The sequence below is a fragment of the Sitophilus oryzae genome, unplaced genomic scaffold (assembly GCF_002938485.1).
Source record: "Sitophilus oryzae breed Bouriz unplaced genomic scaffold, Soryzae_2.0 scaffold_227_pilon_pilon, whole genome shotgun sequence".
NCBI classification, from domain to species: Eukaryota; Metazoa; Arthropoda; class Insecta; order Coleoptera; family Curculionidae; genus Sitophilus; species Sitophilus oryzae.
The window spans coordinates 3,993,906-4,013,225 of record NW_022146782.1 but is presented as its reverse complement, the minus strand read 5'-3'; the positions used below and the strand labels follow the sequence as shown (position 1 = coordinate 4,013,225).

The 19,320-nt window shown below is 32.2% G+C and overlaps 1 protein-coding gene across 3 annotated transcripts; it reads right to left on the bottom strand.

Moving 5' to 3' along the window:
• Window positions 1-8,601: 8,601 nt before the first annotated feature.
• Window positions 8,602-18,852, bottom strand: LOC115884274 (GMP synthase [glutamine-hydrolyzing]). 3 transcript variants are annotated; one of them, XM_030902803.1, is made up of 12 exons: window positions 18,730-18,852; window positions 17,659-17,775; window positions 17,135-17,439; window positions 16,925-17,078; window positions 15,449-15,586; window positions 15,154-15,385; window positions 14,131-14,290; window positions 13,924-14,068; window positions 12,059-12,288; window positions 11,638-11,944; window positions 9,494-9,682; window positions 8,602-9,106 (listed from the first exon to the last, which is right to left on the bottom strand). In XM_030902803.1, exons 2-12 carry the CDS (start codon window positions 17,755-17,757, stop codon window positions 9,005-9,007), a joined length of 2,061 nt encoding a protein of 686 aa, XP_030758663.1. In that variant the 5' UTR covers window positions 17,758-17,775; window positions 18,730-18,852; the 3' UTR covers window positions 8,602-9,004. The 3 variants fall into 3 exon arrangements, with proteins under 3 accessions (XP_030758663.1, XP_030758662.1, XP_030758664.1); XM_030902802.1 differs by lacking the exon at window positions 18,730-18,852 and adding an exon at window positions 17,904-18,164; XM_030902804.1 differs by lacking the exon at window positions 18,730-18,852 and adding an exon at window positions 17,938-18,161.
• Window positions 18,853-19,320: the final 468 nt, after the last annotated feature.

Below are 19,320 nucleotides of genomic sequence, written 5' to 3'. Positions count from 1 at the left end.
ACACCTTCCGACAGTTGTATTTAATTCTATTGTATTTACGGGTCGCCGACTATTTTACCGGATCGGAATATATGTGAAGGAGCTAATTTATTTATATTGCAATCGATTTCAGCTTCGACACCGGCACCGATTCCAAACATACGTGCTTTGACAACTATGAAACTATGAACCCTTCCCGGACACAAACGGTACATTGTGAGACAGGAAATTGTAGAGAGAAACAAGCCCTTTAACATAGGATACAACATTTTAATGAACAGTGCTTTCCATAAAATCAATAAAATGAAAAATATACGAAATAATATACATGTACTGACTTCTTTCGAAAATCGACAACTATGAAACTATGAACCCTTCCCGGACACAAACGGTACATTGTGAGACAGGAAATTGTAGAGAGAAACAAGCCCTATAACATAGGATACAACATTTTAATGAACAGTGCTTTCCATAAAATCAGTAAAATGAAAAATATACGAAATAATATACATGTACTGATTTCTGTCGAAAATCGACAACTATGAAACTATGAACCCTTCCCGGACAGAAAATTGTAGAGAGAAACAAGCCCTATAACATAGGATACAACATTTTAATGAACAGTGCTTTCCATAAAATGAATAAAATGAAAAATATACGAAATAAAATAAATGTACTGATTTCTGTCGAAAATCGACATCTATGAAACTATGAACCCTTCCTGGACACAAACGGTACATTGTGAGACAGGAAATTGTAGAGAGAAACAAGCCCTATAACATAGGATACAACATTTTAATGAACAGTGCTTTCCATAAAATTAATAAAATGAAAAATATACGAAATAATATACATGGACTGATTTCTTTCGAAAATCGACAACTATGAAACTATGAACCCCTCCCGGACACAAACGGTACATTGTGAGACAGGAAATTGTAGAGAGAAACAAGCCCTATAACATAGGATACAACATTTTAATGAACAGTGCTTTCCATAAAATCAATAAAATGAAAAATATACGAAATAATATACTTGTACTAATTTCTTTCGAAAATCGACAACTGTGAAACTATGATCCCTTCCCCGACACAAACGGTACATTGTGAGACAGAAAATTGTAGAGAGAAACAAGCCCTATAACATAGGATACAACATTTTAATGAACAGTGCTTTCCATAAAATGAATAAAATGAAAAATATACGAAATAAAATAAATGTACTGATTTCTGTCGAAAATCGACATCTATGAAACTATGAACCCTTCCTGGACACAAACGGTACATTGTGAGACAGGAAATTGTAGAGAAGAAACAAGCCCTATAACATAGGATACAACATTTTAATGAACAGTGCTTTCCATAAAATTAATAAAATGAAAAATATACGAAATAATATACATGGACTGATTTCTTTCGAAAATCGACAACTATGAAACTATGAACCCCTCCCGGACACAAACGGTACATTGTGAGACAGGAAATTGTAGAGAGAAACAAGCCCTATAACATAGGATACAACATTTTAATGAACAGTGCTTTCTATAAAATCAATAAAATGAAAAATATACGAAATAATATACTTGTACTAATTTCTTTCGAAAATCGACAACTGTGAAACTATGATCCCTTCCCCGACACAAACGGTACATTGTGAGACAGAAAATTGTAGAGAGAAACAAGCCCTATAACATAGGATACAACATTTTAATGAACAGTGCTTTCCATAAAATGAATAAAATGAAAAATATACGAAATAATATACATGTACTGATTTCTTTCGAAAATCGACAACTATGAAACTATGAATCCCCTTAACTATATTTTTCTCTTTGTACCAGCAAGCAATAAGGTAAACCCTGACGTCTATGGCCAGCTTCGACCATTTCTAAAAATAATTTTTAATTATAGGTTTAATTTTCGATCATCGTAACCTCATTATATTTTCCAATATTCTTTAGATACCCAATTTTAATAGCAAGGTTACCTAAATCTATTATAGCCATATTGTAAAAATTAAGTAAAAAATATTCTTAGCCCAAGTGGGGCATTGTTAATTTTCAATAGAATAATAAATTCAAAGCCTAGGGTTTTAATGATTTTTTTTATTATTCTTATCGTTAACTAAACTCTTAAGAAATTAATAGAAAATAAGTTAAAAAAATATAATTTCTTGATATTTTGGCAACATAGGTAGTAGATTAAATTTACAAGAAAAAAAATCCAGAAAAGATCCAGTGGTTCTCAAAATTTTAGCAAAAAAATATTTTTTTTGGAAATTTTCAAAGTAAAATGACTCCGTTATTTTGGACTTATTTGAAAAACGATAAAGAGAAAATACGTTTCTTTTATCGAGGTATACCACCCCTTAAAATACTTGCACTTATTTCTGGGACACCCTGTATAAGTTCACAGTAATTTTAATTTTCTACACAATAAATTACGAAAATTAATCATGTACACTGTACTTATTTTTCAACACACACACCGCATGATCACAAAAAAAGGCGTCCAGTTGGCTTGAAAATGAACATCGATGACATTTCTCATATAAATTTATATATAAAATGACAGCGACCTTCATTTCGTAGCCATCGCTGACGTCGTTTTTTTCAACATGAACATTATTAGAGATATTTTCACCTTAACTAAAAAAATAATTCTTAACAATTATTACAGATTCTCTTATCACATATTATGAAACACTTTCAATGAAGTGTATACTTTCTTGTCTATGTGGCAACACAGGACATCAAATAAACACCTGTGGTTCCCAAAATTTAAGCATTATTTTTTAAAATTTTCAAAGTTAACTCTTTTATTTGCAATTTATTTTAAAAATTGTAACTAGAAAATTATGTTTCTTTTGTCCAGACCTACCCGCCCTTAAAATACTTCTTAATACCTTTATTTCAGAGACACCCTGTATAGTACGTAATATACAAAATACATACAACCCTACAACGCACGTGTGAGAAATTTTCGTAAATGTATTGGAAATACATATTTAAAAGTTCGAATTAAAGACGATTATTAAAATAAAACACGAATATTAAAAAAAAAGATTTTCACAAATCCAACATGTGCCAACATTCGTGGAATACAGTGTATAGACATTATATACAGTCTGTCCAACGAGACAGTGATAATTTCGACAGATGACATCCAAAAAATCACAAGAAAAGACAATTTGCCTGTGAATTAAAATGACAGACATAACTGTCACTGTCAAGGTTCCTCCAATGGGCTCTTTCACTATATTTTGGAATTAGCATAATTGAATAAAGCAATTAATTCTAGAATTTTCTGCTATCTCACTTTCGAAAAATTTGAAGTCGTTCTTAAGAAAATAAATAAAAACAAAAAAACCCAGAATAAAAATCCCCACTTTATTTTTAATACGTCACACCTGGCATGTTGAAAAGCGGCAACACGGCCGGGCCACCATGCTGAACCACCACCACCTCTACACAAGCCATTCAACCTTTTCCAATATGGCGGAGATAGAAGTGCTTTATTCGGCGCGTATTATAAAACCTGTTTTATTTCCAAATAGACATTTTTCACACAAATGTCGTGTTAGATTACGTAATATTTCACTAATTTTTTAATATACAGGGAGTCTAAAGCTCTCCACATAAGTATGGAATTTTTTGTATTATTACTTTTATGAAAACATCAGTTAGTTACTTTTTATAAAAAGGTCTGCTTTCTCAGAAAATAAGTAGGTAGTGTACTAGTGTGTAAATATTCAAACTTGAGGTAGCATATATAGGGTGTTCAAAATCATCGGAAAAAGAAATAACCAGAAATATATGACAGAAAATAGCAATTTAAACTAAATATTCAATTGAAAACACTTACCTACCATAGTTTAGAATTTACTGCACGTTTGATAAATATATACTATTATGGACAGTATAGGAAGTTACTTGTCTTAGTAAAAGCCTTGGTAAATGCTCTTGCTGTAAACTACACTGGCTTGGGTCAAAAAATGTGAAATATTTTTCCTATGTTTTGCAGCATTACACAAATGGGAATAAATTTAAACTATAATAGGTGAGGATAAATAAAAAATATAATATGTGTTTCAACATTTTATATAGAAAAAAAACTAAATACCTTTTTATAACGTCATTCATTTTCTTGCATAGTTCTTCAATAAAATATTGGATATTCTGAACAAGATGGATTTAATAATAAATTCTGACGTATGTGAGGGGCAATTGTGACCTAAAAAAAGACTTACATCCAGGCCATTTATATTTTCAAATGTCAATGTTGTCAATACCTTGTGAGGTAAGTGTAAGCAGTAGCCATAACTACATCCTCACTAGGGTAACACAGGCTTTGGCATTTGACCTTTTTGAGGCATATTTAATGCACTTCTTACCCGAGAACTACTAGTAGGAGTGAAATTATCTCTTTTAATAGCTGTTAACCATTTTTTACGAAGCTCGTCATTTTTGGGAAATATAAAAGCAGAAACCTTGGGACCCCCTCTATAATTCTCGTGACAATTTGGAACAGAGCATGTAAAAGGTATGCTACAATAAAATGTTAATACCTACCCTTTAATACCTATCTTTTGATTATTGTAAGTATAACCATTATAAAGTACTATGCAGACTGGCGGTGAAGGCTTTTTACTCATTTAGGTGTAATATCTTGATAAATACTTTTAGTTCATACCATAAAATAATTAATAATAGAGGAGTACGACAAGCACAAAAATTTGTAGTTCCCTATGTGGAATGTCTGGTTTGGATGTTTATTACACTTTTATTTTATCACAATTTTCTGATCACACCATGCACTGAACACTAAGAACTAAACAAATGTGGTCCAGAAGCACAACAAACTATAGATAATTAATTATTTCTGGTATGCAATCGGAACGAGAAACCACTACCAGCTTTTCAGTTTAAAGGTAAACGATTTAATAATGCCTTACCGCCATATTTGCCTTGCCCATATCATGTTGATTGGCCTTGAGTTGAGGTGGTGCTGGTCAAATCAAATCGCAATGTTGCCAGTTGTTGGCTGGCGCACGAGCACGGTTCTGCAATGTGATTGGGCGTATTTTTCATACGTCATCAATTGGCGCTTTAAAATTATTTCAAATTAAAGCAATTTTGAGGGCCTATAAAAACATTATTCAATGTCATGGAACTATTTTTTTTGGATAAATATACTGAAAATAGTCTTCCATCTCAGATTTTGTCCTTGAATTGGGTATTGTTATTTTTTGTGAAAGAGCCCATTGGACAGAAGAGACTATATTATCATACAGGTTGAGGTAAAAAATAAAAGCCAATCGAAAATAATTATTTACTATATTATTAAACAAAAAAAAAATGATAACATAAAAACAAGAAGACGATATAGAAGAGACTGCCTGCAATAAATATAAAATCATAGGCTCCCCCGAGACAAAAAGTGATGAAACATGTTTTTTCTTGTTCTCTCGCACTCGACTCCCTTTACAACGCTGTGTATAATAATGTAAAAAGTCAACTCTTATTAAACATATCATATAAATAAAACTAATTTTATCATATCTGCCCGATCGATAGCGCAACGACTACGGTCAGTTTAAAAGGCATTTTTCATTTCACTGGGTTTCGCGCAAAGAACGATAAATTAGAGACAAACCGGCCGCGAAATATAACATTCTGATTTGGATCTAGCTCTATCTCAGTCTCCGGTCGATTTTCTGTCTTTTAAAAAACGTATATTAGAAGTTAAACAACTTAAAAATATACCTGTAATATAGTCTGTGAAACGAATAAGTTTGAACTTGACAATTTCCGCGGGCTTTTCTAGTGTTAATTTTATTAGGTTAGCAACTTGCGGCCATGCTGACGCAATGCCGTCTCTAATAGAACAGCCTCGGAGCGATATTTATGACGTCACGCTAGTTAGATACTACGGATTAATAAATATGTATTAATAAATAAATATATATGTTGCTGTAAATGACCGAAATGCGGTAAAACCTAGAATAAGCGCGCTAAACCTAGGATTTACCAAAAGCATTAACTAATTAAGTTAGCCTAGTTATATGGAGGGTGTTAATGCATTGGTTAGCCTGGTTATTTGGAGGGTCTTAATGCATTGGTTAGCCTGGTTATTTGGGGGGTGTTAATGCATTGGTTAGGTGGATATTTGGTGGGGTTGGTTGGTTTTTACTACCACTTGCTTTTGGTAAATCCTAGGTTTTACTGTATTTCGGACATTTACAGTAACATATATTTAGAATATTTTATATATAATTTTTTGGATTATATTTGACACTATTTTTTTCATATGACACAACACTGATGAAGGCTATAATGTTAGCCGAAACATAAAAAACCAAATGAAAACTTAATCAGCGTTTTTCCCGAACCTAAATCCCAAGAAAATCAAAAATTTTAGAATAACTTTACATATAAAATGACAGCGATCTTTATTTCATAGCCATCGCTGACGCCTTTTTTTCTATGATATTGTATTATTTGCAAATATAATTTTTTGAACATTGATACTTGCAAAATATGCATATAAATTTTGTGAATGTAAATAATAATACATTACTATTAGTAGATATTGAATGTTTTTTGTTAAATTAGATTTTCAAACCCCCAAATTTAAAATATATTTTACATTTTACCCATTATCTATTCATTATTTATATATCGTAAAACATTTGGTGCATTTGTATGGATCATAGTTTATTTGCCAAAGTATTTATTACTATAAATAGGTATATGTATTGTATTTATTAACTGTATATTATGTATATTTCATGTAAACTATATCATTTTTAAAATACAAACCAAAAATACGAGGAATAATTATGTTTTCCATGTATTCTACAACATATTTATTAATCCGTGGTATCTAACTAGCGTGACGTCATAAATCTCGCTCCGTGGCTGTTCAATTAGAGACGGCATTGGTCTGATATTTAGAAATGTCAAAAGCTGATGACATTTTACTTTTGACAATTATGTCATTTCGTGTTGATTAAGTTGATTTTTGCAAGAAGAGGAAGAACTGTCACTTGTTTTATTATTTTCCTTTTCTATTTCACGAAAGTAAAAAGAGTTACCTATCTGATTCGTTCAGGCACTCAATTTAAAGAATATCAGTAACTTTTTTGACAGAGGGATTTTATATTTGTCATGTTGGTAAAAAATAACGGTCAAAATTCAAAGTTATTCATTTTATAGACTATAGTAATAAACTGAAATATAAAGCAAATCTACCGGTATGATCGAAAAAAAAACGGTGTCAGCGATGGCTATCTTTAGAAGTAATTTTCAAACCAACTGGACGCGGTTTTATTTTCGATCATATGGGACAATAAAAATGTCATATTTTGACTGGTTCTAGTATACCGTTTGATCGAATAAAATTGACGTCACAGTAGGCGTAGAAATAGCATTTAAGTCGAGCTTTGCGATTTTGAACATTTTTTGCGAAGAAAATCTATAATTATGAGTTCTGTGCCTATTATGACGCCGTTTTTACTTAATCGCCCCGATACAAATCCCCGATACAAGTCAATGGTTAGATTAGGCCTCATGAAATACCGGTAGTTTCTCGACATGCCGCTGTTTGATGACATAAATACATGAGATGCGCATATATGACTATAAGTCGCTCACAAAAAAATCAAAGATTTCCCAGTTAAGACAGATGGTCTGTATTTACATATTTTGTTATCAATTGTTAAAGCTATACACTCGAATTTTTTTAAGTTTGCGCGTGAAACAATACTGCCCACTTGTGACGTCATCCTCGGGTCTAAAATTAAAAAGACGTTAAAATATATGAAGCTTACCAATTAGACCCAAGTACTGCTTTACATCGCATAAGTCCTTTTTTTAAATCCTAAGTTTTTTTTACCTTAAAATGATGGTAGTCGATATTTATTATGTTGGCTACAAAAGATTGAAAAAAAAAAAGATGGGTCTAGTTGTTACATAGTCTAAGGTTAGATGTTAATTTGTTTTTATATTTCACATTAAAAAATTCGGCAGAATTTAAAACAAGTTCGATATTTAACAGTTTAGTAAAACGTTTTAATTATTTTTAAAAGATGACGTGTTATCAATATTATACAGGGTGTCCCAGAAATAAGTGCTAGTATTTTAAGGGGTGGTAGATCGGGTCATAAGAAACATTTTTTTCTTTACCGTTTTTCAAGTAAGTCCAAAATCAAAGAGTAATTTTACTGTGAAAATTTAAACAAAAAATGCTTTTTTACTTAAATTTTGACAACCACTGGATCTTTTCTGGATTTTCTTTCATGTAAATTTAATCTACTACCTATGTTGCCATATTATCAAGAATGTTTTTCACAAAAAATACCTCACGCGTTTCTGAGCCCGAAATATACTACCAGTTAAAATACTTGCACTTATTTCTGGGACACCCTGTATTGGCTACAGTGGGACGTGCAGAAAAACACGTTTCTATGTATTTTATGCTCTGAGATTCTAAGATTTATTTTTTTTGAAATGTTGTTTATTTAAATTTTGAAAAAAATAATCACTTCCCATAGAAGTTAAAAATAATAGAATGCCAGAAAATATGCATATAAAACACCAACGCAGAAAAACAAATAGAAAAATAGTAGTAAAATTTATTATTTATTTCAAGGTAGAATAATTATATTTAACAACATAATAAATAAACATCTATATCTTTTAAGTGCTTTCTTTAGAAATGGGTGAATTGTTGGTTGCATATTCTCTGACGTCACTTTTATACTCATCCACGCGCAATCTTAAAAAAGTAGCAGTATTATTACGTAGCAATAATAATGAGCGGTTTAACCCTCAAGAAAAATCGATTTTTAATGATAAAAAAAGATATCCCAAACTGTTTTTTGGAATTCTATTTTTTCCTCCAAAAGATACACGTGTCCGCGCTTCGAGATATCGCTTCTACGCTAAAACCGGCCGACGAAGTAACAAATTACAATAGGAAAAATAAAAACGAATATCCTGCGCCACTGCCTATCACGCTCACGATCATTCCCACTCTGTGGTGCCGGGCGGCTTCGACGTCACGTCGTACAGCACCCTGGAAATGCCGGGCACTTTTTCGATTTCCTGAACCATCTTCTGAACGACCTGAAAAGGAATTTAGATTATCGGTAAAATGTCACTTTATATAAGTTCTTCATTAATAAAAAACCACTATCCACCATCTTTTATTGACAAAACATTAAACGAAATACAAACCCTAAATCATACACAAAATACACACAATGATAACAATACACAATATATACAACTTACAATTCCATACATACGAAGCGTTTCGGAAAAAATAAGAAGGATAGGAAAACAATATAAAATACGAACATCTTTCAAAACACAAAATACACTATAGAGAGATATATAGTTCTTCTCCCGTAACTATACCGCATTTGACCCGCTATAGTTCTGCGGTTTTATCGACAAATACGCTGGTTTACTTATTTTACCGAGATCAAAAAGGTACTAATCGGTACTTACGTCTATTGGGAGATCTTTGCCGGGTACCGCCGCCCGGCCCGTCATGAAATCTTGAGTACAGAACGGCCGTATCACCACCGATCGTTGACAGGAGGGTATTCTAAGCGCTTGGTCTCTGTCGAAGTGCAGAGGGATCAGTATCACGCCCATTTGGCTCACTGAAGCCATGTGTCCGGAATTTTGCAACACCTGGTAAAAGACGATATTTGTAGCTTTTTCTTTTTTAGCTGTGTGAGCAGCGTAATTCAAAAAAGTTTCCTATGTTCACTCCTAAAGGGAACATAGGAATTTGTATCTTGTTGATTGTAAATACAGAGCACTTTCATACGTGCATTCAGAAAGAGAACATAAGAAATTGTCCTTTTTTAGAATGACCGTAGAATACTTTCTTATGTTCATTTCCTGAGAAAATGTAAGAAACTGTCCCCTCTTGATTAAACAGAATACTTTAGAAGTGAACATAGGAAATTATCCATTTTCAAGTAAACAAAAAAAATTTCCTATGTTCAGAGATTGAAATTTGTCCCATTTTAACGAATACTTTCCTTTCACTTCCAAAGCAAACAGAAAATTTTCCCTCTTTAGAATAAACATCATAACACACTTTCACATGTTTTTCATGTTTACTTCTAGAGAGAACATAGTACATTGTTCCATTTTAACTATGTTTTAGAAGTAAACATAGGAAATTGTCCCCTTTTAGAGTAAACATAGAAGAACTTCCTATGCTCATCCCTAAAGAGAACATAGGAAATTGTATCCTGTTGATTGTAAATATAGAACACTTTCACACATGTGCATTCAAAAAGAGAACATAAGAAATTGTCTCTTTTTAGAATGACCGTAGAATACTTTCTTATGTTCATTTCTAGAGATAATATAAGAAACTGTCCCCTCTTGATTAAACAGAATACTTTAGAAGTGAACATAGGAAATTGTCCATTTTCAAGTAAACAAAAAAATTTTCCTACGTTCAGAGTTTGAAATTTGTCCCATTTTAGCGAATACTTTCCTATGTTCACTTCCAAAGCTAACATAGAAAATTCTCTCTGTTTAGAGTAAACATCATAACACACTTTCACATGTTTTTCATGTTTACTTGTTTACATCTAGAGAGAACATAGTACATTGTTCCATTTTAACTATGTTTCAGGAGTAAACATAAGAAATTGTCCCCTTTTAGAGTAAACATAGAACAACTTCCTATGTTCACTTCTAGGGTAAACATGGAAAAGTGTTATTTGTACAAATGAACTTAAGAAGCATTCATTTTCATACTTTATGAAAATTTCTTAAAAGATAAAAACATAAATGGCACTAACCAAGAGAAAATATTTACAGAGGTTTAATATAGCGTTTTTATTTTAACTTTGAACATAACTCAAGAATATTTTCCAATGTTTACTCTTAAAGTAAACATAGGAATTTGCCCCCTTTCATTATCACTTTCCTATGTTCACTGTAGAAGTGAACATAAGAAAGTGTTTTAAGAAAGAACATAGGAAAGTGTTCAAAAACGTGTCTCACTGTACAAAGTAAAAATAGGATACTGTTAACTTTTAAAGTAAGCATAAGAAATTATGAGTATTATTGAACTATCAAATACGAAGTAATAATCTAAGAATTATTGAACATTGAATTTTCTAGGTTTAATAAATGCGATATGATTATATTTATCGAGAAATTGTCCCTTTATAAACATTTCCTATATTCACTTCTAGGGTAAACATGGAAAAGTGTAATTTCTATGAATGAACCCCCTTAAAAAGCATTAATTTTCATACTTTATGAAAATTTCTTAAAATATAGCCATATAAATAGCACTAACCAAGAGAAAATATTTACAGAGGTTTAATATAGTGTTTTTATTTTAATTTTGAACATAACTCAAAAATATTTTCCTATGTTCATTCTTAAAGTAAACATAAGAAATTATCTCATTTCATTAAAACTTTCCTATGTTCACTGTAGAAGTGAACATAAGAAATTATTTAAGAACATAGGAAAGTTGTCGTACACTTTCCTATGTTCAGTGCACAAGTGAACATAGGAAGTAATTAATTCATACTTAATTTAAAATTTCCTAAAAGATAAACTGTACTAATTCTAGGTTTAATAAATGCGATATGATTATATCGACCTACCGTCATAGCCACGTCGTCGCACTGCCTCAACGTAGCCAGCACGTTGCCGGTGAGGTAAGTGGGGGTCACGTCCGGCAGGGGCTCCTTCACGATGCCTCCGTACACGTAGCACACCCTGTTGACGTTTCGGCACACCCTAGGCATCAATCTGGAGAGGAACAAGATGTCCTGCCAGTCGGGTTCTTTCTCGCTGGACACGGTGACCGCGTACGAGTAAGTGCGACAGTCGCCCTGGACGCCTACGGTGCGTATGGGAAGTAGGGTGGCTGCTAGACGCTGTTTGGACGATATTCGTCGAAGACACGTCCTGAAATCGGACAAACATATACTCTGTTTCACATCTCAGGGAAGGTTCGACAGACGATGACAGAAAACCTGAACAACTTAACCCTGCATAATCTAACCTAAAAAATCGGCTTACCTTTCATCGTCTGTCGTGACAGCTTCCACCCTGTTGAGCAACGCGTGTTTCTTCTGCAGCATCTGATCGAACTCCACCAGAATCTTGACTAGCACTTGCGTTTCGGAGAAGTCCCTCTCCATATAAGGTTCTTCCGCGCACAGAACTCTTATGGCCAGCCCCGGACCGGGGAAGGGATGTCGCATCACTATTTCGGCGGGCAAACCCAAATCTTTACCTATAACTCTAACCTGAAACCAAATTAAATGTCGTACTATCCAAAAAATCCTAATCTTGAGTTGGTATACATCAACACAAAAGATATTTTCAAATTTTTGCTTTTCAGGGTGTCCATAGGACATTTTCCTACATTTACTTCTAGAGCGAACATAGGTTTTTTCGCGAGCGAACATAACATTTTCCTATGTTCACTTCTACAGTGTGCTAAATTCTAAAATGCACATTACTAGAATAAAAACTTTCCTCTATTCTCTCTAGAACTGAACATAGGAAATTATTCCCGTTTAGAGTAAACATGAACTACTTTCCTACATTTACTTCTAGAGCGAACATAGGAAATTGTGTCGTTTTTTAGAACTAAACATAGGAAATTATTCGTTTTAGAGTAAACATAAACTACTTTCCTATGTTCACTTCTAGAGTGAACATAGGAAATTGTGTCTCTTTTAGGAAAAAAAAACACAGGACATTTTATGTTCGCTTCTACAATAAACAAAAAGTGTTTATTTTTTAGGAATTTAGAATAAACAAAAATACTATATTCATTTCCAAAGTACACATAAGAAATTGTCCAATTTTATAGTGAACATTGAATTTTTCATTGTATTCGCTTCTAGAGTGAACAAATGAAAGTGCACATTTCTAGAATAGACTTTCCTCTATTCTCTCTAGAACTGAACATAGGAAATTATTCCCTTTTAGAGCAAACATAAACTACTTTCCTATATTTACTTCAAGAGTGAACATAGGAAATTGTGTATCTTTTTAGAACAAACACAGGAAATTTTCCTATGTTCACTTCTACAGTGTGCTAAATTCTAAAGTGCACATTTCTAGAATAAAAACATTCCTCTGTTCTCTCTAGAATTGAACATAGGAAATTATTCCCTTTTAGAATAAACATGAACTATTTTCCTACATTTACTTCTAGAGTGAACATAGGAAAGTGAACATAAGAAATTCTAGAGTGAACATAGGAAATTGTGTCTTTTTTAGAAGTGAACATAGGAAGCTATTCCCTCTTAGATAGTCTCCTTTTAGAATGGATACAAAATATTTTCCTATGTTCACTTCTACAGTAAACAAAAAAGTGTTTATTTTTTACAAATTTAGAGTGAACATAAATAGTATATTCATTTCTAAAGTATACATAAGAAATTGTATAATTTTACAGTAAACATTGAATTTATCATTGTATTTGCTTCTAAAGTGAACAAATGAAAGTGCACATTTCTGGAATAAAGACTTTCCTCTATTCTGTCTAGAACTGAACATAGGAAATTATCCCCTTTTAAAGTAAACATGAACTACTTTCATACTTTTATATTTACCTCTAGAGTGAACATAAGAAATTGTGTCTCTTTTTACAATGAACACAGGAAACTTTCCTATGTTCACTTCTACAGTAAACAAAGAAGTGATTATTTTTTAGGAATTTAGAACAAACAAAAATACTATATTCGTTTCTAAAGTATACATAAGAAATCTCTAGAATTGAACATAGGAAATTATTCCCTTTTAGAGCAAACATGAGCTACTTTCCTACATTTACTTCTAGAGTGAACATAGGAAATTATGTGGAATTTTTTTTATGGAAAATATAAAAAAATCAACAATTTCTTTTGCAAGAGATTAAAAAAACCTACTTCATCTTTATGAAAATCCTTCAAAGGTTCCACTACTCTTCCTTCATCTCTAAGTTTCCTGATCAAACCCGAATCATTATGATGGGTTTTGATGGTATCAGCCTTTCCCGATGCTAAGGTTGAAGCTGACTCGATTAGGTCCGGTCTAGAACACAGAAAAACAAGGACTATTACAAGTAAATTGATATAACATTAATTATGCGTTACCTTAACGTGCCCTGACCTAACAGGACTTCTTCCGGTTTTAATTTGAGGTCTGCTATAATTTCATCAGATATTTTAACGAAAATATCGCCTATTATTTTACGTTTCTCCTCTGGGTTTATCGTTTGACACAGCATTTTCGTTACTCGCGTTCTAGCGTTGCCTAAAAACGAAAATTCAGAAAAAAAGTAGTATACAGGGTGGTTCAAAATGTATTCCGGAAACTTCAGCAGCATATTCTGCAGATAAAAATAAGTAAAAAAGAGAGAGATAAAGGGTGTAGAAGTTTCATTTTTATTTCGATTTTTTCCAAATAATTTCTGAAGGAAAGTCAATATTTGGATGAAAATTGGTGCTTGGGTGTTTGTGAGAAATTTGATTTTGATGTCAATATGACTCCTAATTATAGGGGGCGCCACCTACATTTGTTTTAACTGTTTTGAAGAGTAATAACTTTTCGTCCGTACCTGTATAAAACTACTGAGTGAAAAAAATGTACATTTCCGTGATTTTTTACACCCTGTGTCTCCAAAACTAAGCATTTTAGGACATATATTTATACGAACTTTTTTACTTATTTTTATATGCAGAATATACTGCCGAAGTTTTCGGAATACATTCGGACCACCCTGTATTGTAGATTTTAATGATTTAATAAACGACTATAGTCTGTGAAACGAATAACTTTGAATTTGACTTAGAAATGTCAAAAGCTGATGACATTTTACTTTTGACAATTATGACATTTTGTGTTGATTTTTGCAAGAAGGGGAAGAACTGTCACTTGTTTTATTATTTTCCTTTTCTATTTCACGAAAGTAAACAGAGTTACCTATCTGATTCGTTCAGGCACTGAATTTAAAGAATATCAGTAACTTTTTTGACAGAGGGATTTTATATTTGCCATGTTGGTAAAAAATAACAGTCACAATTCAAAGTTATTCATTTTATAGACTATACTAGTACGTTATAGTGCGTTTAAATATAAGAATCCAAAGAATCTGTAACAATAGAAACCTTACTAACCTTCTTTGTCTATAGGAACTACGGTACTGCCCTCTGAGAACGTCGCGGCCGCCTTGATTACCCTCAAATTCAACCCTATCTTCTGCAAGGAGTCGTGAACCTTAGCGCTCTCGTGCTTCCGCATGAAACCGTTGTCTATGTGAATGGCTATGATTTGGTCCGGCCTCAGGGCTTTGTGAAACAACGCTGCGCAAACCGTACTGTCAACTCCACCGCTTACCAAAAGGAGCACCTACAAAAAGACAATAAAAAATAAAAAAATTCTAAAAAAAACGGGTTTAATCTATAAATTTACTTTATTATTTCCAACAGTTTCCTTAATATATTTAACACACTGTTCCTCTCTACCGTGTATGGTAAAATTTCCAGTCAGCCCGCAAATGTCAAAAAGAAAATTTCTTAACATTATTTTACCGTTTAGAGTGAGGTCGACCTAAAACAAAATTACAACTACAATACAATCTTGAAGCTGGAAAAAATATAAAGAAAACTGCCCTGGAGTGACGTCAAATCATAATTTATGTTGGCTTCATAATGATGTGCATAGGGTGTGTCTAGGCACTACATGGTCTAAGGTTAAAATTTTACAAAATATTTAAAATATTAAATCTAGTGTAATGAAATGATAACAATGTAACACTAGGCGTAGAAAAAGAAAATCTATCTTTACTATGTCTATCACTGAAATTTCTGACAGCTTAAAAAACAAGTTACTTGAAGACCTTTTTGAAAATTACAAATACAATATAAATAAAATATACATATTTAAACAGCCGCTTTAGAGCAAGAAACGTAATAAATAATAATATTATCTCTTGCCCTGAAATGACGTCAAAACAAAATTTATGTTGGCTTCATAACATCGCGGATAAAAAGTGTCTAGGTATTAGATAGTCTAAGGTTAAAAATTTGCAAAGTACATAAAATATTAAATTTGATGTAACAAAGTGAAAATAGGTGTCACAGTAGGCATAGAAAAGAATTATTTTTAGCTGTACTATGTCTATCACTGAAATTTTGGACAGCAAAGCAAGTTACTTGAAGATTTATTACAACTACAATTAAAAAAAACATTTAACCGCCATTTTAAAGATAAGAAAATAGTAAATAATAATAACATAACCTCTTGCCCTGAAATGACGTCAAATTTAAAAAAAGTTTATGTTGACTACAAAACGCCGTGGATAGGATGTGTCTAGGTATTATATGGTCTAAGGTTAAAAATTTGCAAAGTATCTGAAATACCAAACAAATATAGTGTAATAAAATTAAAAAAAATGTCACAGTAGGCCTAGAAAAAAATATGTTTTAGATTTACTGTGTCTACCACTGAAATTTTTGACAGGAAAGCGATATAAAAATTACATATAAAAAAATATATTAAAACCTCCATTTTAAAGATATAAAAATAGTAAATAGTAGTCATATAATTTCTTACCCTGAAGTGACGCAAAATCAAAGTTTATCTTGGCTACAAAAAAAAACGCCCACAATGTGTGTCTATGTATTACATAGTCTAACGTTAAAAATATGTTAAATTTATAAAATTTTAAATATATCAACCTACACAAACTTTTTAATATATCTACTACCCAAAGACGTAAAATAGTAAAATGAAGACTTTTTTGCCTAGAAACAATATTTACCCAAAATTTTGCCCTGACGTGACGTCAAATTAGAATTTATGTTGGTTACATGATGCCAACAAAAACCTGTGTCTATGTATAATATGGTCTAAGGTTATAATTATGAATAAAATACATTTTCTTACCTCTGGATGAAACTGAACACCATACAAATTCATTTTTTCATTACTAATACCAGCTATGAACGCCTGAGATTGAGCTATAGGTTTAAAATTATCCGCTACCTTATCAATGGAATCCCCATGCGTTAGAAGCACTTCTTGTGTTTTATCTAGACCTCTAAAAAGTATTTTTTTCAAGTAAATTTATTTTTTATATAGTTCTTTCAACCTCACTTGAATAACAAGCACTTTACATTAACTTCTATAGGAAACTGACCATCCTCCCTACACTCTTTTCGCTGTACCGTGCCCCCAAATTCCTTGTTCATCATCTGCATGCCGTAACAGATACCTAAAACGGGAATTCCTATCCTAAAAATGTCTGCATCATACCGGGGGGCATCTTCGGCGTAAACGGAGCTAGGCCCCCCTGATATTATAATAGCTCTGTATCCGGCTTCCTTGATATTGAAGGCGGGAGTGTCTAACGGTAAAATATCCGATTCAACACATAATTCCCTAACTCTCCTATCGATAACCTTAAAAAAAAAGTAAATACAAATTTAGTGTCCTTATAATAAATGAGGAATATAAAATGTTATTCTTGGTGTAGCTAGAGGTTTAAGTCTTTACAGTCTCTAGTTGTTCCAAGAATCGTTTGATTTCGGAGGATTGTATCAGTGACTTAACTACAAAAGACTATAAATCACTTTCTTATTCCTCCATAGACATATTACCAAAAATAATTATGTTATTACCTTTCCATACTGAGCTCCCGCATCTAAAATGCACACTTTTTCTGGATTGTGTCCCCCGTTAGCATTAGCATATTGACCCTCTAGATTTATATTGTGCATAGTTTTACTCCAACAACACTGCAAAAAGACATTAAAATTATGTTTCCAATAACTTAGATATGAAAGATTCAAAGTATACTATCATCTGACAGATTATTAAGGTATTAAGTTTGAAAATAAGTAGAAAGCACTCCTGTAAAAGTTACCAATAAAGACAAATTCATTCCTAGGTCATTATACCTCTTGAATGTGCCAATTTAAATCACTGACCACAAAGGAATAATAATTAGTGAAAAAAATAGTCTATTTTAATACGATTCAATCCATTTCTAAATTTAAACTGCCTGCGTGAGAGTGCAAACTTTTGGCACCTGCAATATATTATTATCAAAATTTGTTAAAGATTATAGATTCCTATCATAACAACGAAGATTCCTCTAATCCAGGCTAGAATTTAAGAATATTTAAATCCTGAAATTTAAACGTTTATCGACTGAACAATATAAATAAACTGCAAGAAAAAAACTTTAAAAATTCTACTCAAATAACTAAAGTAAATAAAGTAAGGTTAGGGCAACTCCAAGAAGCTTTTATAACTGAAAAAACGCGCAAAAACCGAAAGAAAGCTAGAAATAGCTGTAACAAGTTCATAAAAACACCGGAAAAGGGAAATTTAGTGAAAATAATTTAAAAAATGTGGACAAAATAAGTTGAAATGTCATCAAGAAGTTTAGGAAAGCCATTGAATCACGTTTGCAAAGGACAGACAAAAAATATCCCATTTTCGGGGGATTGCAGTTAATTTACTGCAATACATTTGTTGTAATGTTGCGAAAAATGGTTTATAAGTATTTAAAACACACGTGCAAACGTGCCAATAATGAAAATTGTGTTTTGACATAAGTACCATGACCTACACGGTCCTCCTTATGGAGGACGGTGTTTTTAATGAAAACGCCGAATTTACAACAAAACCATCCGTTTCAGGGCTAAAGTATTAGCAAGTGCACATCGTATTAGCAGATTACTCACCTTAATTCGATAAACAACAAATAATTAACGGTAAATTGTTACTTTTTCCTGGAAACACTCTGAAATCACATCACTAAACACAAAAAACGATGCGACCTTACCGGTCGTTCATTTAAATGTCACGATTTGACGTTTCGGGTTTCGCTACTATCGTCCAGAGGGCAGCACTATGCAAATATATTAATAAGAGACATCGTTAATAGATGTCGGGATGGAGAACAATTAGAAATATTTTAACTAGATGTCGCCAAAAGTATTTTTGTTTTAATTTTTTGAATATTTTATGCTTGGATTTATCAAAAATTTTATGATATTATTTAAAAATAAGGGTAAAAGAGTTTTATCGATAGCAGATTAAAGTGATAATTACTTATTTATTGCAAAGTTTAGAACAATTTTATTAACCTGGGCTGGTAGATATCAAAAACACGATTTAAAAAACTTCTGGCAGGCTTTGAATTAGGACTGATTAGAAGTTATCATCAGATATTACTCTAGCGTCACAGATAACAGGAACTGTATTCTATACTGGGATTTATTTAACGTTCTGGATATGAAACATTTTAATGCCGTATGGAAATTTAAAAATAA

What these genes read in the sequence shown, in the direction of transcription:
- LOC115884274 (XM_030902802.1), bottom strand. An exon ending in AGTTCCTATAGACAAAGAAG is followed by an intron (nt 14,291 to 15,153) that starts GTTAGTAAGGTT and finishes TTTCGTTTTTAG; the next exon opens with GCAACGCTAGAACGCGAGTA. An exon ending in AGGATTTTCATAAAGATGAA is followed by an intron (nt 12,289 to 13,923) that starts GTAGGTTTTTTT and finishes ATTTGGTTTCAG; the next exon opens with GTTAGAGTTATAGGTAAAGA.